The 27599-nt window shown below is 41.3% G+C and overlaps 1 protein-coding gene across 3 annotated transcripts in view; it reads right to left on the reverse strand.

Annotated features, from left to right (window-relative positions):
• FMN2 (formin 2) overlaps positions 1-21936 on the reverse strand; it is a 103394-nt gene extending 81458 nt beyond the window's left edge. For 2 of the 3 annotated variants that reach the window (XM_048485575.1, XM_048485567.1), the window contains exon 1: positions 20240-21935. In XM_048485575.1, coding sequence (XP_048341532.1) covers positions 20240-21755 — 1516 coding nt within the window. In that variant the 5' untranslated portion in view covers positions 21756-21935. Of the gene's footprint in view, positions 1-20239 lie in introns of all 3 variants that reach the window. The other variant, XR_007243578.1, reaches the window with a different exon arrangement.
• Positions 21937-27599: the final 5663 nt, after the last annotated feature.

The following is a 27599-nucleotide window of genomic DNA, read 5'->3' on the forward strand; positions in this document are numbered from 1 at the left end:
TGATACTTTGATCTAGCACCAACTGCATTCCATCATCAGTGGGTGTTGCAGAGGATTTCAGCAGGGTTCACCCGCATCTTCGGCCAGAACTGGTTTGTTAAAATGGGGAGCTATGTAAACAAATCCAGTTTGTTCAAAATTATTTGAATCCCTCCACCAGAACCGGTTGTTAAAATATTTGAATCCCACCACTGTAAAGGGTCCCAAATGCTGCAGCCTCTCCTCATAAGGAAGGTGCTCCAATCTCTCAATCATCCTCGTTGCCCTTCTCTGCACTTTTTCTATCTCTTCGATATTCTTTTTGAGATGTGGCAACCAGAACTGAACACAGTACTCCAAGTTCGGTCGCACCACTGCTTTACATAAGGACATGACAATCTTTGCAGTTTTATTATCAACTCCTTTCCTAATTATCCCCAGCATAGAGTTTGCCTTTTTCACAGCTGTCATGCATTGAGTTGACATTCCCATGGAACTAGATATGGGAATGTCAACTCAACTCCTTCGACCCCTTCCAGTCCGGCTTCCGTGCTGGGCATGGGACGGAGACTGTTCTCGTCGCCGTCACAGATACACTCCGTATCCAGCTTGACCGAGGCGGATCGGCGCTGCTGGTGTTGTTAGATCTTACCGCAGCGTTTGATATGGTCGACCATGACCTTTTGACCCACCGCCTGGCAGCCTCTGGAGTGCGGGGCACTGTCCTTCAATGGATAGCCTCGTTGCTCCAGGGTCGGAGTCAGCAAGTGAGGTGCGGGGATCAGGCCTCCCGGAAGTGCCCGCTTCAGTGCGGTGTACCCCAGGGGGCGCTATGGCTATCCCCGCTGTTGTTTAACACATCTAAGTATGCGACCCCTTGCTCAGCTGGTGCGGAGATTTTGGGCTGATTTGTCATCAGAGTATGCAGATGACACTCAGCTCGATCTCTGTTGATGGAGGGGGGAGAAGCGCTCCTGCGGCTCTACAGCACTGTTTGGAAGCGGTTGCTGGTTTAAGGATTTCTGGCGACAGAGCAGGTTACAACTAGAACCCATCGAAGACGGAGGATCCTCCTGACTCTTTGGCCGAGAGAGGGCTTTTCCAGCCGCCCGGTGTGGGGAGGGGCCGCCATTGGCGCCGACCCCTCCGTCCGCAGCCTGGGGGGTCCACCTGGATTTGTCTCTCTCTCAATGGAGACCCAGGTGGCCCAGCCACAACTCCGGGCTGCTTTTTTTTCCACCTCCATTGACAGGCCCGGACGGCTGGCTCCCTTCCTCTCCCAAAGCGGACCCTTAGCCACCCGTGATCCAACGCAACAGTCATCTCCCAGATTGGACTATTTGTAGCCAACTTCTCGGGCTTCTACGCGGGCCTTCCCTTGGCGCTTTGATCCGGAGATTAAAACTGGTCCCAACATGCGGCGGCGCCAAGGTTTGCTGACAGGTAAGCCACTCTGGGACCATATCCAGCTTCTGCCTATTACGCCATGGCTGCACTGGCTTCCAGTAGAGTTCCGGATCATTTTTCAAGGTGTTGGTAGTAACCTTTAAGGCCCTTACGCGGCCTGGGACCATGTCGGTATCTTCGAGACCGCATCACCCCGTGATAAGTCCCTGCACGGCCTCTCCCGTTCGGTTGGAGGCCAATTTACCTGAGTGGTCCCTGGCCCCTCAATGAGAGTGCAGCTGGCTCTTCGCACGAGACTGCCAGGGCCTTCCAATGACTCTGGCCCCTGCCTGGGGGAACGCTCTCCCTCCAAGCGGTCCAGGGCCCTCGCTTGGGACCTCAGTGAGTTCCATGGCAAGAGGAGCCTGTAAGACGGAGCTGTTCCAGCCCGAGGCCTTCTGGAGGCACTGGCCGCTGGGATGTAGGTGCCCCCCCCATCCTGGCCCTCCTCTGGCCCTCGTCCGAGCCCTGACATCTGGAGTGGATTTGCCACAACCAATGAAGACCACTATGCCTCCCTCTGGGGGGGGTGGGGTGGGGAGTGGGGAGGGAATTTTAAAATTAAATGCTGCTGGACGCCACTTGTGGCAATTCCCTATTTCTTTTATTGTTAAAATATTGTTCGGCTGCTGCTTTTTTTAACGTTTTTTTTACTGAATTCTGTGTTTATTTGCTTTTTACCTGCTGTACAACGCCCCAGGAGCCCTTGGCGGGGATGGGAGTGAAGTGAACATAAAAAGCCCTCAATAAAAAAAATATATATATATAAGAAAGTCAACTGATGCAACGTTAAAACTAATGCTAATACACAATCCCAAAACGCGTTGCATCCACTGCTTTTTATGTGCTTAAAAGGTGCATAAACAATAAAGTGCATATATACAACTCAAAGCAAGTGCAACAATGCTATACAGCAAGGCTCTATACACTCAACAGCTTCCGAGACCCATGGAACTATCAACCAAGACACCCAAATCCCTTTCCTGGTCTGTGACTGATAGCACTGACCCATGTAGCGTGTATTTGAAGTTTGGATCCCCCCGCCCTTATTTACATCCCTTTACATTTTGCTACATTGAACTGCATTTGCCATTTTTTAGCCCACTCACCTAATGTATAAAGGTCCGCTTGGAGCTCTTTGCAAAACTGTATCTTTTAAATCCTTCATAGGTCTAAGTTCACATTTGTCATCTTGGAGGTTCAGCCATTTTTCTTGCATATTTACCACTTTTCTACTAAAAGCTTCAATTGGAGACAACCATAGTGGAGTCACACTAGCGATTAATATTTCAATAAAATCCAAAGAATACTCCTTCTTCTAGCAGAGAGATTAGAAAATCTTTATGTATTTTCCCTTATACCCAAAATATCCTTCCCCCATATCATCCTTGATAGGGCTTCACTTACCCAGTCCTACACCCCTATGTTTTGTCTCGGCATGAAGGATGTTAAGTACAATCTAAAATTCCTGTTCTTCTTCATCTCCCCCCCCATTTTGTAAAAGGCCAGGTTGGAGCCAGTGGTGAGTGAAGGGCCCTGCGTGGGAGATGTATTAACCAGCCCCACCTTATTTGTGGTGCCCTCCCCGCCTCTCTCCTGTGTGGCCATGCAGGAGAGCATAGACGTCTAGAGACATCTGTGTAGCTGCAGGGGGTTGTCCATGGCCGGCTGCAGATAGGGTGACAGCTGATGCGCCCCTGTGCAAAGGCATGTTGGCCAGCCGCATTGGTTCTGGGGTCACCCACCCAGAGCCATGCAAACAGCTCTAGGGCTGCACCATGATCACATATCCTGGTTTGCACCCGTGTTTCTGGAATAGGTATGGAAAGGGCCAGAGTGAAAACAGAGACTAGGATATTTTAAACTTTTAATAATGGCCTCCTTCCAAATGTTTCTTTAGCAGGTATGCCTGAAAGCCCTCCATGACACTAGATTGACTTATGCCACCTTTTCCAGGTGGCATAAGTCCAGGGCATTGGTCAAGGGACTCATGGCATGAAAGCCTGGGTAGAAGTTGCCTATAATCCGCTCCACCCCCAGGAACACCTCTGGAACATCCTTGCTGTGCCGATGGGACTAATCATTCTGGACGACTTTGGCACCCCCCTCCAGCGGTTCTGCCCCTCTGCAGGGGTAAGTGCCCTGGGAAGGGCAAATCTGCCAGCATGGGCCTGTGCCACATCAAGAGGGCAATTTGGCCTCTCTATGTTGGATTATGTTGATAGTCTAAATTCAGAACAGATCTGACAACAACCTATATATTGCCAAAGTTCTACAATGGAGAATACTAACATGTGTCATGTTAATGGAAGATTAACAAACCATTATATTTTTATCATAAATCTTTTATCTACCTGCTAAAACACCATTAGCCTTAAAAAAATATGATCGTTATGACTTTGTTAGAGCCATGTTTTTGACTGTGGCCAGAAAGCCCACATCAACCAGTTGAGTCTGGCTGTGAAAGCCTTCGACAATACATTGAACTACACTGTTCATAGTATTAATAGCAATGTTGGTGACTTGGCTGAAATGGAGAATTTTTGAACTTGTGCCAACTCCATAAGAATGGCAGCATTTATGCACAAATTTCCAAAGAATGTCAGCTTAATACCACTCAAGCCAATTAATGCCTTTATTCATTCCTTATTTAACTGTTAACTGGTGAAACCTCTGAATGTAACTCCCTGGGGCCAGAGGTCTGGTTTGCATTTTCTTCTCCTTACACCCGAGGGACAAATGTTGTCTAACAGTTTCCCCATAGGTGACCAATAAGTACCATCCCAAACAAAGTTATGTCCTGCCAAACTCATTGTCTTCACTGAATTCAGAAAGGTGTAATTCTGTTTACGATTGCTCTGTCAGTGTGGTTACTATCCCCCTCAAGTAGTGCCCACAATAGTAACACTCTGAAGCTTGTTGCTAACAACTTAGTTTAGAAACACAGCACTGGACAAATGCACCATCTGTTTAATGGATGGACTGATAATTTAGTGAAGTAGCTGAAGGTATAAGTTGCTTGTCCTGTGCTGTACATTTTTCTGCATTTTCATGCATTTGCCTCAAAGAAAAAATTCTAAAGCTTCTTTGTATTTGAGATATCCCAAATATAAATTTGGGAATATAATATAAATACAAATTGTAAAGGGAAAGCTGCCATTTATTTGAATATTCTTTTATAGCTACATAGTCCATTTTTATCCTATCTATCCTCCAAGGCGCCCAGGAAGGAACATATGCTTCCACCTCTAGTTTGTACCTTTACCAGAATCATGTGGGGAAGCTGAGGCTGAGAATATGAAACTAGCCCAGGTTCATACAGGGAACTACAGCAGAGTGGGACTTTGAAGGTGGGCCTCCTAGCCTGTGGCAAATCTCTCTGCTTCGCTGGTTCTCAACCAATGTACCAACACCCGTATCTTACATCTATATATAACTATAAACTGTGTTGCAAATGACAGCCTCATATATAGTGTGGCTTTTTTGGGAGGAGGGGAGTAACGAACAATCATTACCCTGTCTAAGTTCAGCACAAACCTAGTACAGAATTTCCCTGCAATAGTGTCCCTCTCTACTTCAGAATTATCCTTTAATTTAGTTTACATTGTTCAGCTTCAGGCAACCTTTATATAATGCTCCTAAAACTGAAGTGTCTTATGACAGTCAAAGCTTCATCTTAAATTGAATAGCAAGACATTGCTAGGGGCAAGGGGATAAAACCGAAGGAGTTGGCAAAGAAAGGCTTGGGAAGACAGAGCTTAACATCAGACTATACAGTCTGATTACAAAGGGCTAAAAATAGCCGCAATTGACTTGCCAACTTAGTCTTTTTATGTATTGTGGCTGATGACAGTGCTTTGTCCTAGAACATTTATCACAGGAGCCAAACTGAATGCAAACACTGATCCTTAGCTCTCTCAAATACAAAAGTAGTGAAGAAAGAATCCATGCAGAACAAGAAAAATTGTTCTAATTAGGTTGACTTGTTTTTGTTCAAAATCCACTTTAAAATATATGTAATCATAAACTGATAGAGCAATCCACAACCCCAGTTTCTTATTCCACCCTACTTTGATCACTGGTTTACCAGGCAGATGTAAAACCACCCCACTTCTTTTCCAGCAGATGAAAACTTTGAAGGCAACCAGCCAATATGCGGGGGGGGGGGGGATCTCACATAGCCAAGAGTTCTGTCCACATTCTCAGGTTGCATGAACTTCAAGAATGGGAATGGCAAGGTGAAATTTCATTAGTATTTGTGGCTTCTGTAGTTTAAAGTGGATTCCAAATTTGATCACATACAATCAATTTTATCTTGATAGCGCTCTAAAAACTGGGTATAACGAGTTGCTCAGGGTTCTACCAGCATTTTTTGAGGGGTCAGATATGTCTTTAATCGTGGAGCACATTACTGGATGTTGCTGAGTAGACTCAGTGGGTTTGCAAATATGACCTCTCTGTTGTCATGATGACCTGTACAGACTCTAAAATGAGCTCCAACCTTCAGCTTGATTAGACTGAGCATACATTTTCTTCTACCATTACTTTAGCCATAATCACTGCCATTTTGTTGCACAGCCCCTTAGGGGAACAGGCCATTCTATGCTTAAAACTGTTATTTTCCATTTGCCAGGGCTATGCTCTCATGGCAGGGCCAAATCGATGCAAGCAGGATTAAACCCCAGGCAGTTCTAAATTCAGATGAAGAGAGGCCCTAGGGCTAGGCTATTCTACTTATGAGGCTCCACCCAACCCCCTGCCTCATGACTACAGGAAGATGGGATTTGGAAGATGGGGTTCACAAAATGGGGTGCTCTTCAATGAAGTCCCGATAAAATAAAATCAGTGTCAAGTTAGCTTAAGAAAGTATTATTCTGATACAGAGTGCAAGGAAAATTACTGAAGGGTTACGAATGCAGCGGATGTTCTTGTTCACACAAAGCACTGAGGTTTGGCTACACAGATGCAGCAAGCATTTTGAAGAGGAAACTCAATCACATAAAATCTCACATATAAACTCAGACCAAACTCCATTAATTTCAATCAAGGAAGTAATTTTATGCAAGAAAGGGGATTTACAAAGCTTTGGTCCAGAAGCATCGTAGGCAAAAGTAGAACAGATTTTGTTAGCACAGCCCCACTAAAATAGCCAAGAGGAATTTCTTTACGCTTGACAAAGGCCAAAATCCTTATATCTCATTTACATGCTATTTCAAAGTTTACAGCAATGGATTATTTATGAAATTCTGCAATTGCAACTACTCATTACCATTTATGTCACGAGTTAGAAAATCCTCAAACAGAAAAGAGCACGTGGACTGTTAAAAAAAAAGATATGGCAAAAAGCCCAATGACAGAGGACTGTAAACTAGGGCAGCTATTTGCTGCCTGCCTACTGCCACCAAGATGACGGCTTAAAGCCCTGGGGAATATCTGAATTCAACAGAAATGCTCACATTAAATATCACTTATAGAAACTGCATCACGATGATGCAAGAAGCAGTGAAGATGTTCATGCAAGTATAGCTGATTTGATGAGAAACCACAATACATGTGCAATAAGTAGGAAAAGCCGTGTACATTGGGTCACAAACTGTACTCATGAAACCTGGAATATTTCACGTAAAGCTTATTATAACAGAATCCTTAACATGTGACCTGTCATTTTCTCAGTATCAAAGGTGCCCAGTTAGTAATTTTGTTAGAAAAGGATGTGTGTATCAGGGGTTATCTTTAAAGGTGACAACAGAAAAGTGCCCTTACCCATGCAGACCTCATATGGAAATAAAACCTGGCTTATACAGCCAAATAAGTCCTTCAGATTCAACTTCATAGTGGTTGTAAATTGTGGTATATTGATCCTTTGAAGCTTCCAATTTGGTGAAATCTGCATTTTCTGCCACAGCACTTTTAAATTTGTATTTATTTATTTCAGATATTACTATGCTGGTATTATGCCCCCACTAGCCTCTTCTCATCAAATCTCTGAAGCTAAGCAGGGTCAGGCCTGGCACATATTTGAATGGGAGAGAACCAAGGGATACCACTGGTTGTTGTGGCCTTTCTGGGCTGTGTGGCCTTGGTCTGGTAGATCTTTTCTGGACCACACAGCTCGGAAAGCCTATGGGAACAGAAAATAGCCTGAATATTATATTTGATATAAAAGAATAAGGGATCTATATAAACTGAAAATCAAGGAGTCTCTCTCTCAGTAGTAAAAATTAACTAAGTCAGCAAAGGTACAAGTAGTAAGATCTTATAATATCACTAAGGAATTTATAATACAGCCCGGAAACCACACAGCACCCAAATTTATAATATCCTGGAACAGGATTAAGAACTAAAAACAGCATCTCTCAGAGTCCAAAATACATTTTCAGCTAGATAGAGCAACTTAATTAATAAATACAAATGTTCAAAGGTTAGAAGACAGGTAAAATCTAATGAGATAATTAAAATGTGTTTTTCTATATTTTAATGAACTCTGAAATGATAGTGAAATATATGAAAAGTATATAACATGTATTCTATTTAAATCACAGATTATAAGAATGGCTATAATCATTTTAACTGTTTTTAGTGAATAAGATCTGAAATCATTTAATCCTGGAAGAGGTTACTTTGGACCATAGCCCTCTTCAGGAATGTTGGAAACTGGTTAACTTAATTGAAAGGTTGAAAATAGTTTTATTGCCTGACCTATGGAAGGGGCAAACAAACTACCATAGCAAAATTCGTGTTTGTGTTAAACTGTTAGACTAGCAAAATTTGATTTTATGGTGGAGGGTATGTATGTAAGAAAATCATGACGTATGCATTTTGAAAGTATAAGAACCGAGATCTGAGTCTGGTACATTGTGACTAGCATAGAGCACCCTGTACAGAAACAAAATCTGAACAGTAAAAATACTCTATTTAAAACCTAAGTCTTTGGAAATTTTCTTTTTGTCTTTTAAACGTGACTGATCTGGGCCAGGAAGGAGTCCTGGCTCAACAAGCCCACAACAACCAGTTGAGTCCGGATGTGAAAGCCTCCAACAATACAAGGACTACCACCTCAGAGCGTCTCTTACTTGAAAAACCTCACGAGGCCATCGTAAATCAAATGTGACTTCACAGCAAAAATGAAATAAATAACTGTTATGCTGCTGTTCCATACAACTTCCAGCACTATTTCTATTTTTAAAACTAAGATCAAAATTTCTATTAAAAAACCCGCAGGAATATTTTTAAAAGTCTTTACAACTGATAGCAAAAGGGCTGCAACAAGGATGCTGAATGCAGCTCCTGAGGAACTTATTTTATTAGATTTGTAGCCAGAGGTGGGATCCAACCAGTTCTCACCACTTCTCTAGAAGTGGTTACTAATTTTTTCTGAGTGCTGAGAAGGAGTTACTAAAGCAACCTCCCTGCCCAACAGGGATTGGAGGTGCGTGTGTGTGGCAGCGCCACTGTTTGAATCCCACCACCATCGGAACCTGTTATTAAAATTTTTGGATCCCACCACTGTTTGTAGCCCACTCTTTCCTAACTGTAGACATGCCCAAAGCAGCTTATATCATAATTTAAACAACAGATTTAAAAGATCAATACAGTAATTATTAAATTTCAGCTTTAAATCCAAATGGCACTCCTAGTAAAAATTTAATACACGGAGGACAACTAGAAGGAGGGAGTGAGGAAAAACAAAAAGGAAGGCAAGCCAAGAAAATACCAGACAACTAAAAATGCAAACAAAGTCAGCATCACTCCCTCAACCACAGGCCTGGTGTCAAATCTCAGTCTTATAAGCTCTGTGAAACTGAGCCAAGACCCACAGGGCCCAGGTCTCACTCTACAGAGAACTCCCTCTGGCCAAGGCCAGAGCTGAAAACGTTCTGACTCTGGTTACGGACAGCTGGATGCTTTTGGGGCCAGGAACCACCAACATATTATTTCTAGCAGAGTGTAATACTGACAATCTCACAGGTACAAATGTCCCAGAGCATTTAGGACTTGGAAGGTTAATACAAACTTTGAATCTGATTCAGCTCTCAGTGTGGAGCCAGTGCAGCTGACGAAGCTGATTCTATATGTGGTCTACACATGGTCTTTGTAAGGACCCTCACTGTTGCATTCTGGACCAGCTGATGTTTCCAGAGCAGCCTTAGGGGTAGCCCAATGTAGAGCAAATTACAGTAGTTTAACTTGGAGGTGATCGTTGCATGGATCACCATGGCTAGATTTTGGTAAGACAAGTAGAGGATGGGGTTCAAAAGTCAAGGGGTGTTCTGAAGAAAGATTTTGCATGAGCCCTTAACAAATGTATGTCATGCAGTGTGAATTCCTTCAGTAGTCCCCTCTCAGACAGTAGCATTTCCACACAAATCATTTAGAATGTCTCCAGAATGTTTTTGATCCTGCACTTTACTACAATGTTTGTCCACACCTATCTCCTCCAAACGGTTCAATTTTTTTTGCCGATCCATTGATTTGATGCCTTCCTGTCTGTTGAATCATTGCTTTATATAATCAAGGGTTTACTCATGAGTGGGTTTACTCATGTGGGTTTACTCACATGTAGGAGAAACTTTATGAAGAAAATCTTCATAAAAGAACGTGTTCTGCTACTGCTGATTTTTCTGGCTGAATTAGTCTGCAATGCCTTTCATGTTCTTTAATTCATGTCTGGACGCTGCATTCCATGGTCCCTGGGTAGACTTGTCCACAGCTGCAAGGTATGCAGTAAATTTCTGCAGAAGTTCCCTCTTATCCTTTTCTGAACATAGCATTTGTTGAACTTTCTTGGTGATTCTGAAGATTGTTTGGAGGTTTGGAGGTTATATTTCCCTATTCGGTCAGAGATTCCCTCGATGTATGGTAAAAACATAAAACATAAACCTTTGGGTGGATGGTAAAAACATGTATGGTAAAAACATAAAAACATAAACCTTTGGGTGGATGTTTATTTTCATTCCTGTCATTTGTTCTTGGTCTTGAAGCTCTTCTGATGTATGTAGTAGAGTAATTATTGGCCTGTAGAACCCAGTTTAGGTGAATCAGTTCATCTTGAAGAAGGTGGGGTTCGCAGATTCTTTTTTCGCTATCTACCAGAGTTTTTATTGTGCTCCTTTTTTGTCCTGGGTGATGATTGGAGTTTTTATGTAGATATCTATCAGTGTGTGTAGGTTTCCGGTAGACTGTGTGTCCCAATTGTTGGTTGGGTTTGCGGATGATGAAGACATCTAGAAATGGTAGATTTCCCTCATTTTCTTTTTCCATAGTAAATTGGATGTTCGCATGAATATTGTTAATATGGTCCAGAAACTTGTTTAGTTCTTCTTCTCCGGGGCTCCAAATTGTGAATGTGTCATCCACATAATCGAACCATATAGTGGGCTTTTTTTGGTGTTGTTTCCAGGGCTTGTTTTTCAAAGCAATCCGGCTGGCCTCAACAAGGGCCAGGGCTTTTACAGCCCTGGCCCCTACTTGGTGGAACAGGCTTTCAGGTGAGATCAGGGCCCTGCGGGACATACAGAGTTTCCGCTGGGCCTGCAAAACGGACCTGTTCTGCCAGGCATTTGGCCAGCTGGGATAACAACAGTAATTTGCTACAAATAATATCTGGCCTCCCGTGGGCGCGGGGAAGAGAGAGAAGGGGAAAACGAAAAATTCTGACGCCATCAACAAAATAGGTTTTAAGTTTGTGAGGGTGAAATGTTTTAGTACCGTGGTGGCAAACCTTTGGCACTCCAGATGTTATGGACTACCATTCCCATCAGCCCCTGCCAGCATGGCAGGGGCTGATGGGAATGGTAGTCCATAACATCTGGAGTGCCAAAGGTTTGCCACCACTGTTTTAGTATGTTGGTAGTTGGTTAATGTTTTTAATGTATTTATTGATGTAAACCGCCCTGAGCCCCTAGAAAGAGGGCAGTATATAAATTGAATAAATAAAACAAATAAATAAAATAAAAGTGTTCCATGTAAAAATTTGCTATTACAGGGCTACCCATGGCTACCCCATCTCTCTGTTTGTAGAACTCATCCCATTGGAAGTAGCTTGTAGTAAGGCAATGTTGAAACAGAGCTGTGGTGTCCTTAGGGAAAATCCGGTTGATGTATGTGCTGGTGTCTGCTATGGGGACCTTGGTGAATAGGGAGACCACATCAAAACTGATCAGTTTGTCATCGGGATTGAGTTTGAGGCTGCTGATTTTTTCTATGAAATAGGCTGAGTCCTTAATGTAGTGTGTGGTAAATCCAATATGGATTTGTAACTGCGCAGCCAGAAACTTTGCCAAATCATATGAGGGGATCCGATGGCACTCACAATGTGTCTGAGCGGAGTGGAGTCCTTGTGGATTTTTGGCAGTCCATAAAGTCTAGGAGGGAGAACTTCTGATTTGCATAAATGTTGGCATGTGTTAGGATGAATCGAGGAGTTCTTGATGGTTTGGATGGTTTGGTGTTGGTTTTCCTGGTGATTTTGTTATTAGGGTCCAGTTTCAGTTTTTTGTATGTTGTAGAATCCAGAGGTTGTTTGATTTTTTTTCTTTGTATTGCTCTGTTTTCAGAATTACCGTGGCATTGCCTTTGTCTGCTGGGAGAATGATGATTTCTGAATCAGAATTGAGATCCTTAATGGCTTTTCTTTCTTTCCTTGTTATGTTACTGGAGAGAAGTTTTCCATTCACAGAATCTTTGCTGGTCCCTCCCCCCCCCCCCGCTTCTCCTCCTCCTCCTCATTATTATTATTATTATTAATTTGGATTTCATAGACCGCCTCATCCCTGGAGGGCTCTAGGTGGTTTACAACACAACACATAATATCCAACAATAATTTAAAACACAATTACAAGCCTTAAAATCAATAGCAGCGTACAGAATCTTAAAAATAGAGTCAACTTAAATTCCCTATGAGTGGTTTCAGTCCTGCTATTGCCAGAGGGGCTGGGCAGTAAGCCAGAAGATGGAGCCAGTATAAGGCATTGCCAAAGAGGACAACATATGGCAGGTGCCTCTTACTTCCTCCGTGCTACCTCAGATGAGATGACAAATCACTGATTCAACATTAGTAATGATGCTTTCTAATGGGATTCTGGTAGTGGTAATAGCAAAATTGCCTCCTTTTGTTAATATAACCTGTTTTCACAGAATATATGCTTAGATTTATGGTATCTGTTTCAATAGGCTTAACAGAGAACTTGAGGCCTATATATATTCATTTGGAAATAGAGTTAGGGTTGCTAGGAAGTGCCTGGAAACTGGTGGTATATTCACTGGAAGCTGAGGAATCACCAGAAACTTTTTGGGTTTACCTGTATCAACTTTTGGTGAATACACCAAGTTTCTCTGAGTGGCAATGGGCAACAGGAGCTGGATTTGGCCACCAGGAGTTTGGTGGATCCGGGTAGGTTTTATTTTTTCCTTCATAATTGAAACAAAAAGAGAAAAACACAAGTCAAATTGGTAAGACTGCCAGAAACCAGATAAAATTAATTTTCTGAACTAATTTAGGCCTAAACCAGTTTGAGAACAAGCCCTCAATTTTCAACTGTGGCTGAATTAAGGTGAAAAGGGTAGGAAATCCACCAGCCCCACTCTCAATCCACATTTAGCTGCCTCCATCTCTGTTCCTACAGGGATGGAATACAAATTATTTATACAAAATAATGTTATTATGGAAACTGTTCTGTTCCCCAGGCAAACTGTTTCTGGTGCCCTGTGCCCAGCCAGAACAGAGTGGGAGAGTCACAAGCAAGGTTCAGCAGTTCAAACAAAAGGTTTAATATTTAGAAGAATGGAGACCCTAAGTCCTCCCAGGGTCTGCCCAAAATAAAGTACTTGCTTGACTGGACAGTAGAAGCTGTAGACTTTTGTTCTTTCTGACAGCTTCCAGGAAAGTCCACTTCTTTAAGTTCCCTTGAGTCTCTTTATCTGGCTACTATTCTCTGTAAACCTCAACTTTGTGCTCTCTTGTAATACCTTTGACTTAAATTGAAAATACTTCCCTCGGCTGCCCCTCCTCTGACTCCTCAGGCACCTGTACTGAACTGAACTGACTGAACAGGGGGATTACTGGGCAATTAAAAAAATACTGCCTCTTGGGAAACTTCTTAAAGGGACAGTGGCTAACTAAAATTCCCTCCCTTTGGAGACTATTCAGAGGACTAAACCTATGCTATGGGAAACTGATACAAAATAATGAAAATAATAAAGGCTTCAGTGGGGGCATGACAGAAACAGTAAGAAGACAAAAACCTGCAGCAGTAATCTTCTTTCTCTTTGTTTTCAGCATACTTATGGGAGGTGGATAAATACTCTCCAATTGTTGGCCCACTCAACCAATTTGGGCTCAACTATGTGAGAGATGAGAAGTTCCATTCATGCAGACCTCTTTCTCTTCAGACTTGGGCCCCTGCATAGCTGATTTTTAAAGGAAAAGTGTGCTAAAAACCCCTTTTATAGTTCCCACCATCTCATGTATTTGAGCACATATACTCCCTGGGGAAAGGTTATCAACTCAGATGCGGGCTGGATGGCATAGAATGGCAGTAATGAACAGTCGATAGTTCCTTTCATTAATTATATTTCCTCTCAGCTAGTGAAATCTGTACACTGGGAAACAAAGATCTTCCTTTATTTTGTACTTGTGTCTATAATTCTGTTACACATTAATTCCAGAAAGAAAATGTCAAGAATTTGTTTATTGCTTTCATTCCCCATTGTGAATTTTCACAAAGTTCAGTGACCAGCTAGGGCTTGGCATAGGCACAACTTCTTTGCTAAGGTTTAAACTCCCTCCGCAAAATGGTCACAAATAGACAGAATCCAGTCTTCCTCTGTGGTTCTTGATCACCTTCCCTACCTCTGCTAAAGGTTAAGCATGAATGCCTTTGAGGTCAGCCAGGGTTCTTTTAGATGCTGAAGTTGCCCCAGATAGAATGGAAGTTTCAAGCAATAAAGGAGTACTTTCCCTTGAGAGGAAGGGCACTCAGCCAGTGTATGCAGTGTACTCTTTGAGGCACATAGGATTCTTGGGCAGTATCTGCCCAAAATAAGAGGGAGAGGGGGGAGAGGAATATGCTAGTGTAACCCCTGTGTCAGAATGGGATGACCCAGAAAGGGGTGGAGTCTGAAATGAAGTAGAATGCTGCAGAACTCATGAGGTTGGAGGAAGCGAGACTACCAGGCTGGGACCTTTGATTGATTTGTATTAAGCCCTTAACACCTTGTTTAAGGTAACTGCAAATGTTGTGGGGAACTAGTGGAAGGGAGTTTTATTTTTTTTGCTATATTGTAAATGTTAGGAATTTATTGTTTCAGGGTTTTGTGTATGTAAATGGTGGGAGAGTTTTCTGGGAACTCTTCATCATCTTGGAAGCCCATTCACCAATAAGCCTTCAGTGAAGTCTCTTCAAAACCAACCACCAGCAAAGAAGAATTGGACTTGGCAATATCAGTAGACTGTAAATAAGGACTTGAAAATGCAAACTTAACAGGACTGCAAAGTGTAAATGTTAAATGTTTTAAAAGTGTTATTTGTTAAGTAAAGTAAACTGTTTTGTTTAAATTTGGTTCTTTGCAACTCCTTCCAAGTACTGCCCCACAGAACCCACAAGCTGAGGTTACACTAGCAGTCTGCTTCCAGGGGCTATAACATGGGTGGGTCTGGAGCCTTCTAATTATTTGGATTAATTATTTCTCCCCAATGCTGCACACTCCCCAAAGGAGCATACAACATTATTCTCCCCACCTGTTTTATCCTCACAACCATTACCTCTTAAAAGTAGGCTACCCTGAGGGGGGGAGGGCAGAGAGAAAGACAGAGAAGCCTGACATCACATAACAAACTTCCCAGGAGATTTGAATCTGGTCTCCTTGATCCTAGTCCAGTACTCAATAACTAGCCAGTTGCATCATGGAGCACAGGAGCTTCTCCCCACTGGCCCTGGGTCTATGCCTCTTTGCAGCCCTTAGTGACTAGGTGACTTTATCCTATTAGAATCAACTTTCTGGTAGCCATTTTTAAAAACTTTATTTAGGCCTGCAGATTTGGGCTAAAAGGATGCATTACAGAATGTTTGTAGCTCTGCATTGTAAAAACACCAAGAACACTTTTCTGTTTCATGAGTACAGTTAATTCCCACCCACCCCACTTCCATAGTGACTGAAAGGGGAGTTATCTCCTTTTACATGATACAGTTTACTTTTCTGAAATCACTCAGGAAAACAGTTGCTTGTCTTCAGCAATTGCAGATCTTTCATGAGAAGAGTACTGAGTAAACCAAAAGATAAAGCCTCAAGTTTCACCCTCGACTGATACAGGTATGCAATAATATTTATTGTAGGGTCAGAGCTATTGGTACAAAAGCAATATGCTGATTTCACAATTACAGTAAGTCAGTGATTGGAGAAAAATAGGAAAACAAAGTCTTAGGAAAGAAAACAATGTTCAAGATGCTGAAAGAAATGCATTCATGGAACAGAAGTCCTAGCCATCCTTCTGGAGAGAGAGAGTTGTGCTTCGGTTTTATCATAACATCAGCCAGCGAGGCACTAGAAAGAGCTTTTTAAAATGCTGTGCATAATTGTTAAAATATAGTTGGGCAGATCAAAGGATTTTATGTAAGAAAAGGGTTTTTAAATCTTATATAATTGTAGATTACAAGTGAGAACTCAAAAAAACTTTTAGGAGGATCTCATTTCTTTCCCCTCCCCCACTATTTCCTTTTTCTTTTTCCTGAAAGTCACCATAGCCATCCCCTTATTCTGTTTCCTTCTCTCCTTTTAGTGTTGCCAACCTCCAACTAGGGCCTTTATCGCCTGGTTTCACAGTAGATCTCCCAAGCAGTGGTGGGATTCTAAAAATTCAATAGCCAGTTTGCTCCCACCTCTCTCTCTCTCTCTCTCTCTCTCTCTCTTTTTCAGGCCTGCTGAGGTTTTCCCCACACTGCCAAAGCAGATGCCAGGTTCTGAGTGTCACCACAGCAGAAGCAGCCACCACAGGGATCCTCACAGGTAATTATTTAATGAAGGGAGGAGAAAATCTAACCCCCAATGCATTATTCTAACATTTTAGATTTTTCTACAGCCCCAGATGTCCCCCAAATGGTTAGAAAAACCTGTTCTAGGTAAATGTGTGGCTAATCCGTGAATTATGTATCCACCAACCGGAGGCATGCTTGGACAGTTGCCTATAGTTTCTTCCCCTTAAATTCATTGTCTCAGGCATATGCAAGATTAACTCTAGAGCAAGACTCCTAGTCATTTCCATTCTATTCACATTGTATAGCAAGAGAGAGAATACAAGTGTGTTTTCCCCAAGTGCTCTCATCACAGAAGCAACTGAGGTGCTTTACTTCCATAGCAAGAGGAGAAAGCATTGGAAAACACCTAACCTGTTGCATTAGCTGACTGGAAAAGAGCCAGGCCAGAAGATCTCCTTTGTGCTTGTGAGAGGCAGGGAGACTATGCTCTGACATGAGACTTAATTTAATTTATGCCTTGAAGCACACCAGCACATCTTTCACTATGCACATCTTGGCAACTGGTATAAGTTGCAGATTCTGATTGAGGGGTGGGAACTAATGTTAGTTTCAGCAAACGCAAAATGGAGTCTTGTGGCATCTTAAAAATTAACAGTGTGATAGCTGCAAAAGCTGTTGTGAGCTAGCACCCACAGAAGCATGAAGTGAAATCTCAGTCTATAGATTTATAGACACAGAAAAAAAATTAAAATGTGAATGACAGGGTTATAAGAGCATGAAATGCAACAGAAATCATCTGTGACTTATTATAATTGCTGCTCTCCTTATACACTCCCTTTCTGTCGTAATGGTTCCTAAGCTGGTTTGCAATAACCAAGCAATTCACAATTAAAATAGAAAAGCAAATTACCCCTGTGGGCAGGGGTAGCACAGGAATGAGATGATTCAGTCCTTTCCCCCCTACCCAGGCAATTCTTGTTGCTGCTCCTTCCTTATTCAATGGACTAGTTTTAAGGCCAGGGAGTTAGCAGCCTTCTCCCTTTGAAAGATGCTGCATAAGAGAGTTCTGCAGCATCATGTGTTGATATTTCCTTAAAAGGGGAGCTTATCGTTGCCTAGTTGCCAAGGACAACGTGGCCTAGGTTCTGTATATAAGTTGGAAAATCACTAAGTTTGTGTGCATTGCATGAGCCTTTTAATCCAATGTCCACAATTCCCCCCTCCCCTCTGCATTTGTACATATCTTTCTCTGTAGACTGAGAATTCACTAAATGCACCTGATGAAGAGGACTCCAGTCCACATAGACTTACACTACAATATATCAGTGAAGTTTAAAGGCATCATAATCAACATTAAGATGTAGTTTATAAACACAAACACCAAAGTTTAAATTATCAATATGAATTCTAGTCGTAACTGAATGCTACTATAGCAGGATGAGGAGAGGCTGCAGTGTTTGGGACTCCTCAGTTTGGAGAGGAGATGTCTGTGGGGGGATATGATTGAAGTCTATAAAATTATGCATGGGGTAAAAAATGTCGACAGAGATAAATTTTTCTCTCTTTCTCACAAACTAAAACCGGGGGCATACATTGAAAATGCTGAGGGGAAGAATTAGGACTAATAAAAGGAAACATTTCTTCATGCAACATTTCTTCATGATGTTTGGAATATGCTGCCACAGGAGGTGGTGATGGCCACTAACCTGGATAGCTTTAAAAGGGACTTGGACAGATTTATGGAGAAGTCGATCTATGGCTCCAATCTTGATCCTCCTTGATCAGAGATTGCAAATACCTTAGCAGACCAGGTGCTCGGGAGTAGCAGAAGGCCATTGCTTTCACATCCTGCATGTGAGCTCCCAAGGGCATCTGGTAGGCCACTGCGAGTAGCAGAGTGCTGGACTAAATGGACTCTGGTCTGATCCAGCAGGGTCTTTCTTATGTTCTCATGATTGTTGAGAACTATTTTCCTAAATTTTATATTCCCAGATCTAGGGATTCTATTTTGCAACTTTCAGAAGTTAGGACACCACAAATTAATTTTCAAGAGGCCTCACTGATTCTGAACGAGTGATTGTGTTGGTATTTGCCATATGTAGATATTTGATAATGATTTTAAGGGGGCATACACCAGACTTCTGTACCCATTTAGCTACATATGTTACTTTTGAGAATTAAAGCCAGACTATGTCCCACTCCAATCTTTATTCAAGAAGTACAGGGCAGCATATATGGGATGATCTCAGTTTATCATCAAAATCCTGGTTGACATGAGACTGAGTAACCTGGGGCCAATCACTCTTTTTCAGAGTGACCTATCCAACAGGGTTCTTTTGAGGATTAAATGAAGAAAAAGAAACCCATGTATGCCACTCTGAGTTCTTTAAAGGAAGGGTGAGATAAAAATTCACTTAAAACAAAGACAGATAAGGAAAGTTAGATTCAGAGGTTGTGACCAGTCCAAGGACATTCCGAGAGCTACGTAACTAAATGGGGATTTGAACACAAGTCTTCCTAGTGCAACACTTTAAAGTTAGAGAGTTCTACCGCTTGACTTCAGTGAAATCTAAATCGCAGCATACATTAACAATTTTGTCATAATGAACTTAAGTAAAAACAACAAACCAACAAAAAAACAAAAAAAAGTGCCATCAAGTTGCAGCTTCTTTTTGGTGACCCTGTCGGATTTTCAAGGCAAGAAACAAACAGAGCTTGTTTGTCATTGCCTGACTCTGAGTAGCAATCTTGGTCTTCCTCCATGGTCTCTCATCCAAGTACTAACAAACTTCTTAACTTCCAAGATTTTACAAGGTGAGGATTGGCCATCCATGTCAGGGTGAACTTAAGCTAACCAAACTGTTTTCTCACTTTCCTTTTTTTTTTTTGCTATTAATAATATTTTTGAAGTTAACAGTTCAGCTTAACAAAAGAATTAAGGGAAATAAATCAAGTTTTTAATGAAGTTTTTTCCCATAACTATTACAACTTCCATTCATATTCATGACCACTCAGAAGAGCAAACATTAGTCAATCAACTTGTTTTTATGGCAGCAAAACTCTGCAAACTAACAATACTAGTGAAGGAAAAGTGAAAATTAGGGTGCGCAATAATCCTGACTATCCCAACCAATGGACTGTAGTCTACTGAAGAAGAGAACATAAGGGCCACATCTGGTCTGATGGAAAAGCTGCCTCCCCCATCAAATGACCAGTCCACAAGCAAGTTGTTTCACAGTCACAGCACTGGGCAGCACAAGATAGCAGAAATATTCTAGTGGGCCAGATGCATTTTATGGACCTAACACAGACGACTTTTAGCGTATTGGATATCACTGGAATTGAAAATGATCAAGTGACAGCTTGTCCACCCAGACAAAATGTTAGACTTCAGTTTTTCTGTTTACAGCCACTTTACCTCCACTAGAGTTAGTTTGTAATATGGCCCACTTTGCTTACTGCATATTTAAAACAACTGCAGCAATACTATAAATTGCTCTAAACATTAAATGGCATTCTAGTCATCATTGTGCACACAAACCTCCATATATATTTCACACCACTGACTGAAAAATACCTTCTGTATAAGTTGCATGCTAAATACTTTGAAAATACCCCAGGCAAGGCAATTCTAAATAAATATTGCAACCTTATCCATGCATTCATTTCCACTGAAGTCACAGAACAACCCACATGCATAAGTACTCAGATATTTCAAGAGGTTGGGGTATCAATTTGAATGTAAGTGGAAATTAACTGAGAAAAGACCTATTACTACCACTACTCTTCACGCCTACTTTCCACACCTGAATGCCCAGCAACTGTTTATTTATATCACTCACCTCTGAACACATTGGGGAAGGTGTCACTTGAAAGCGTCATCCCTGAGGACTTTCTTGAATTATTCAAAGACATTCTCTCTCCTAAAAAGCCATCTCTTATCCTCCTGTACTCCAAGAAGTCTGCAGACCCTGACTTGTGAGCTATTTCACCTCGATGATCCGAAATTTCATCTGTCCAGTCTGCTGAGCGGCTGAATGAACTGGCCAAACTAGCTGACCTCTGCTTCTTGGTTGAGTTGCTCTCTTTTCGGTGAGAGGACTCACGCCTCCTTTTAAAAAGTGGACTCTGGGATGGGGAGAGAGAAGGTGAATGGTTTGGAGAACTCAGCTGCCTTGTGGTAGTTTTGATGTAACATGGGTTTATGGGAGGATAAGACTTGAAACATTTGGAACTAAGCGCAGGACTGCTTGGGCTGTCCTCGGAGGGGAAAGTACCATTTTTAATGAAAAATCCATTCTTCTTGGACACACTAGATTTTCTTTCTTTGGCTCCATCAACCTGAATGTGGTCTGCATCTGCTATATTACCCCCTATTCCTGAACCTGCAGATTCAATATCTATTACTTCAGTCTCTGACTCTCCCACTGGGGATGGAAAATTAAACACAGAACTGCCTAGCAGAGTCCCATTTTCAGTCACTGTAGCATTTGAAAGGATGAGATCTTTTACTTCACCAGCAGGTTGCTCTTGCTCCTCTGGCAATCGCCTGTGGTCCTCTGTATCAAACACACTACTGTAGGGAAATCCCATGTTATTTGCCTCTTCCTTCACTTCAGCATCACAAGCGAGGATATATCCTGCAATTTCCGATTTTGCCGAGACAGCCTGCTCAGTATCTGGACTGCTGTCTTTGTCGCTGCTTACTGAAAGAAACCTTTCAAAATCTAAGGGGGTAGCTTGAGAATTAGCCATGTGTAGATCCATTGTTTTGGTGCCATGCTGCTCCGTTCCAATGTTAATTGCCCCCTGCTGCTGCTGCAGTTGCAGTCTAATAGCCTGCTGGATATCAGAAAGCAAATCCTCTTGTTCAGTAGCTGAATGGAAACTGTATATATCCGTATCCGAGCCGGAGCTGGTCCTTTGTCCATCCTGCGGTTCAGCAGCAGCTGGACGAGTTTCATTTGTAATCTCAAAATGTTCCACATCTGTGTCCGAGAGCCCCGCTTCATCAGCAGAAATGCTTATATCAGGAGTTTTGGTAAGAATTGAATGAGCGCTGTCCAGCTCTCCCGTTTGTGAGGCCTGGCTTTCTAAAACATCCTCTCTCGAGCTGCTGTTTCCATCTTTAGCCTTGGACAGATTTTTTCTGATCCTTAGATTGGAAAACACAGATGCCCTGGACTCTGACTTTCCCTTCTTTTTGCCGGATTCACCCCCTTTGCCGTACCTCCCCAGTCCCTTTTTGCTTCCTGATCCCTTCTTTGTGCCTTCTGCATCCCTAGGCCCAGAAGCATCCTCGCCTCCTTCATGCACATCACCTGCATTTCTCTTCAGCTTTCCATCCTGATTCCCCATGTTGTTTAGCAATCCTGCTACGTCAGAAATCAAGCCATGCCGCTCGGCTTCATTCAGCTGGCCTGGCAGCGAGAGCCCATCGAGTAATCCAGGCTTGTTTTCAAGCGGCCGTGATGCAAGTGGAGCAAAGGCTTGCTCTGCCTCTCTCCCAGCTGCTCGAGCTGCCTTTTTGCATAATGTGCTGCTAACATAGGACTCCTCTGGGACATGCTCAGTAGAGCACCAAGAGCTGCAGACAGCTCCTTCCAATGGTAGCTCATGGCACCGTTGCCTTTTCAGACTCAGCCTGCTACACTCCCGGTTATCTGTGATAGATGTGAATAATAATCCCTTGACAACGGAGACTTCTTTCTGCACAGGCTGAAACTCCTGCATAGTACTGTCTGGGAAGATCAGTCTGTCACCACACGTCTTGCATTTCAGGATTTCAAAAGTTCAAGTTCTGGAGCAGAGGGGGATAGAGAGAAGAAAAAGAATGTTAAACTTGAAGTTCCAGTAATTACATCCTGATTATTTACAGAAGAACAGAACAAGGTGTTAAACTGTGGATCACAATGATTAGGCAGCTTTGATAATTCACTTTTTGCTAAAGTGTGTTATTGTTGCAGTTGTGCAAATAACTTGAACCACTGTACACACTTAAGATCATGTATGGAATTCTACAGCACAGGGAAGTGATGCTATAGTATAAAATAATATAAAAATACACAGATAAATTCTTTGCAGAAAGGGTTAATTATGTTACAGATGATTCAGCACACTGGTCTACATTAAACAAGGCATTTGTATTCTGAGGGGGTACAAAAAATGGTAATCCTCAAAAGGATTAAGTTCATCAATATTCAGCACACACTCATTGTTTTGTCTTTAAATAAAGAACATTTGGCACCAAAAACAAGAAGGGGGAGGGGGTAAACCAGGAAAATGCAAATCTAAAGTAAACTGCATTTCTAAATGTATACAGACAATATATGTGCCAGTTTCATATGCTGTACATCTGATTAAGTATAACTGTTTGTACTTTATAGCAGAGGTATCTTCAAAATAATCCTTAGCAGAAATTAATTGCTTTATGAATGTAGGATTATTGTGTTTTAGATTAATTCTCATAAAGCAAAAGAAAGGTATAGGTCCTAACATCACAAATCAAATGTTCCATCAGTAGCCCTCGCTGGATACTTAAACATTTGGCAGCCCTCAGACCTACAGGACACAGAGTTTTAAAGAAAGAACAGCTCTATTGTATGCTAATATACTGAAGAGAAAGTTCTACTAAATTTAGTGAGCACACAGAAGCACAAAGGGTTTCAGCCTAAGGCTACACTCCTATGTGATTTTACTTGGAAGTAATTTCCATTGCACTCAGTTCAGAGTAAACATGCATCAAAATTATATACAGCATAGATACAATATATGTAATGTAAACCCAAATTCTCGCATTTTTTTTTAAAAAATGTTATATGTCCTCATATGCTTGTTCCTTTTCTCTTTAGAACAGACTGGTGGGGTAGCTTTGGTAAACAGGTTAACTGGCTCAAGGCCAGTTAATGAGTTTGAGTTGAGCAGGGATTTGAAGTCATTCAGTTTGCCATTCATTGCTCTATTAAAGTGGTTAAAGTTGTTACCTGTTTTGTAAGGAGGACCCCTCCACACACACACTTAGGTTCACAATCTAAAAATCAGCTGAGTCAATAGGATGGGCGAAGGAGCGAGGAAGGGGATGTTACTTGCGTGTTTACTTGCATGTATCCAGAATCTTCTCAATTTTGGTAAGATAAGAACCTTATTTAAAATGGAGCAGAGTAATCTATCATGTACAGACGGAGCCTCAGAAACGCTTTGTGTTTAACCTTATATTCAGCTCCCTTAATTCATGCCCTTAATGTTCAGCTTTTATCTATCACACTTTTATACTCTCCCCTTTTTCAGGGACTTCAGGATGGCTAACATTTTTCTTACATTTTACCATCATGACAACCAGTGGCATATTTTAGGCCAAAAGACACTCAGCTTCATTGCCCAGTGGAGATTTGAATTTAGTTCACCCCACTTCTATTGTGACACTCAAGTCATTGCTCAACGCTGGATCACACTGCACTCCACACAGTATATGGTCCTATGACTTGATCCACTAGCACTAGAAATAATGATCAAATCCACAGGACATCCCTACCATTTATTTTCATTGCCATGCCTCAGACATGGAAGTGTCCCTGATCATATAGAAGACTCATTTCTCTCATCACTAAGAAGATACAAGTTCACACACATCTGGAATTAATGGAAAGGTTTCTAAATCCCAGAGTAGTGTGTTCAGCCAAATCAGAACTGCACCTTCTTTTGCTTTGGAGTATTTACATGCTCTACTCAGTTTCTAAATGGAGTAAGACATCATATCAACACTACTTACTGTTACAGCTGGTGTTAAGTTGGGCAACATTTCAGGTAAGGTTACAACTGAGGCACTTGTGTATATTTTCAGCAACTACACTCTGAACTCAAATACAGTACAATTAAAATTTTCTCAAATCCCCCAGAAGAGATTTCATTTAACAAGTGCTGCTATTAAGATTCCAGGACAAGGGCAGAACTTGTCAGCTAAAATCTGACACAGTACTGAAAGCTCTTTTTAAGGGAAAGAAATAAGATATCAAATGGAAACAGAACTAGGGATGTGGTTAATGTTGCAAAAGATTAAGATCACATATTTTGGAAACTACAAGAGGATTCGACAAGACTACCATTTAAAAATTATACTAAATGTAGTTTTCTAGTAAACCCTGTTCATTAAGGCTACCATCTTTCAACACATTTATTGGGCATACGTCCAAGTGAATCAACAAGACTTACAAGTCAGCATGGTCAGGATATGGGAACATTCCTTTCAACAAGTCAAAAAAGAAGAGCCCAAAAGTTGAATATATATGGTACAAAAAGCAGCAACTGTCCCTTTAATCTCCCCCTTCCTAACAAATTTGTGAAAGCTATAAAGACAGAACTGAAAAACAACACTGAGACAAACTTGTGTTTTTCTTGGACTTTTACAAAAATACTTACTATGAGACACACAGGTGGAAACAAGTCAAACTTCTCATCTTCCTTATCAACATAATTATGTTAAATGGCACCAATGTTTTCTCAATGCATTCAGGACTAGCCTGGGAATCTGTTGCCATCACCTGTAACAGATGATCTAGCACTTCCTGGAAGAAAGTCAAGGATGAGCATAGTAACTCCAGGATGTGAAAAATCACCAGGAAGAGGAACTCAAATGCTGCCGCAATCTCCTTTGAGGCATATTGTATATTTGTCCTAGACTGAGGAATGTGGCAATTTGTTTCCTTAGATGACCTAATCTAGGAAGAACACATGGAGAGTTTTAAAAGGAGCTTGTAAAGAGAAGAAAAGTTGAAGAGAATGAGAGCTCTTTTAAAAACTTCTTTTTTAAAAAAAACTGCTTAAGCTGAAATAATTAATTGGGGAATATTAAAAAGGGGATCTAATAGGAACTCAATCGTAAGATTTTAAAGATCTGAAAGGACTTGGAAAAATAGTTTTGTTTAAGTGTCTATCCTTCTGTTCACTTGGTATCTATAAGGCTCTGCCTTCAAAGAGACAGCAGTGTTTTGAAAGGTAGGTAACTGGAACCTGTAATGAACCTGTAATGACTTCTAATTACTTGTACCCTGTGAAAATCTTACTGAAGAGGTTCAGTGTCTTTTTCAGTGGCATATGCAGGACCCAGTTAGTCAGCCAAATCAGAACTGCACCTTCTCTTGCTTTGGAGCATTTACATTACAACTTTTATACCCCTGCCTGATCCAGAGTACAACTAAGAATTTGCAGAATTGAGGCCAAATTAAGCTTCAGGCTGTAGTTCCACAGGTTTTACATTTATGAGTTCTGTTCTGCAAAATCATAAAAGCCAAGTGCATTCACAATTGAATTATGCAGCAGTAACTTTGGCAGGATTACATAGCTAAGCAAGTACTAAACTATCTTTTTTGATGTAAAGGTAGTCTGAAAACTCTAACCAGAAAATAGAGAACAGTAAAAGCTTAACAAAATAACGCTATTAACTTTTTTTACCTGGTTTCATAAAGCTCAAATGGCTGGATTTGTAATCTCAAAGCATGAGTCAGTGGTTGTGTCCTTTTATTCTCTCAACTTACTATATACTAAATATTAATTCCACTTGGTATATATTAAATTTTTATTCCACTTAGTCTATCACATTGTCTCTACTAACAGTGACTAATTTGCTCACAATAAGCAAATTCTATAAAACTTAAATGAGGTATCTTTCAAACTTACTACTTACTAAGCGTTTTTCATGTATTTTTTTTTGGGGGGGGGGTGAAATATATCTGAATGCACATCCCTAGTAACAATTTTTCGTTTCTGGCATAACAATATTAATAAGGGAAAACAGAAGAGTGAGTTCATACAGGCATTTGCTTCCATCACTTTGGGCATAACTAGTGAAACCGTTCTTTAAAAGGGGAGAGTACAAAGGCGCTGTCACTTCAGTTGGAACAGAATTTACAATTGGCAGTCTTATATTCAGGAACTTTTCCTGGGCAATAACTTAACTATAGCTGCTACTCATTTGCATCTTCCCAGTAACCTCTGTGGAATGTGTTAGAATTATTAATGATCTGCACATATGCCTATCAGTCACATTAAAGACCTGACAGGCACCCTGAAACTGTGAATAGTAGCATGCTAGTTGTGTGTGTGCATGTAAAGTTCCATCAAGTCACAGTCAACTTAATGGTGATCCCAAGTGGTTTTCAAGGCAAGTGATTAAGCAGAGATGCTTCCTCTGCAAAGACTTCCTTGGTGGTTTCCCATCCAAGTACTGACCCTGCTTAGCTACCAAAATCTGACAAGATCAAGCTATGCTATGTCAGTCCACATCCCAGCATGCTAGATAGAATTCATCATTTGCATAATATGGTAGTTGGATCCTGCAGAAGGGTAACACAATAGTATGTGGGAAACAAAGTTTACATGTAGAAGTATTGTTAGCTATTTTTTTACAATGCTTGCATATTTGAATAGGTTGTTTCCAGAACTCTACATAAAATTATCTGCTATAAGATATTTTTATGAGGCTGAGTAATCAATCATGCTGTTCACATTAGTAAATAATTTGCATTCTGCCCTGGAGCCTTAGGATTCAGTAAGTTTTGACACAGACCAACAGTGGAAACCTAAGCTGAGTTATATCATTCTAAGCCCATTGAATGAAATTAAAAAATCTAGAACTTGGTTTCTGCTAGTGGAGTATTTCAAAATAGAATAAAACTGGTACAAAAATGCACAGCTATTCATTCTCTTACTCTGCAATAAATTGCTTTGAATGAAGCTTGACCAGGCTTTAGCCTAAATAGCTGGTCTCTTCAGGGTCTTCTTACAAGGGCAGGTAGTCTGGCAGCCTTTGACTGTGAGGACTTCATTTCTCAAAGGAAAATGTGATGTGACGTCATCACTTTCTGTGTTTCCCTGACATTTGCAAGCTGCAGTCAATGAAATGGAAAATGCTGAATGCAGTGATGTTGGCTCCCTTGTTTCTTTTATTAGGTGTTACCAAGGAGATGTGAGTCAGCAGCAGCCAAGTTGCAATCTCCCCATTCCCGCAGCTCAAGGCCCTTAGTAAAAAGTCATTAGTTCCTGCTATCATGCTTAAATGTCTACAGCTGGTTAAAAAAGGCCAGATTGTGCAAAATAAGGTTAAAATATATTTTATTACTCAGTTAAAATCCCCCCAATTCCCTGCATGTTTCTTCAAGAGGCTTCTTCAGGGTAACCTGTTAATTTTGTAGCATCTTTCCAAAAAGA

Source organism: Sphaerodactylus townsendi, linkage group LG01 (assembly GCF_021028975.2).
Source record: "Sphaerodactylus townsendi isolate TG3544 linkage group LG01, MPM_Stown_v2.3, whole genome shotgun sequence".
In the NCBI taxonomy this organism is placed as follows: Eukaryota; Metazoa; Chordata; class Lepidosauria; order Squamata; family Sphaerodactylidae; genus Sphaerodactylus; species Sphaerodactylus townsendi.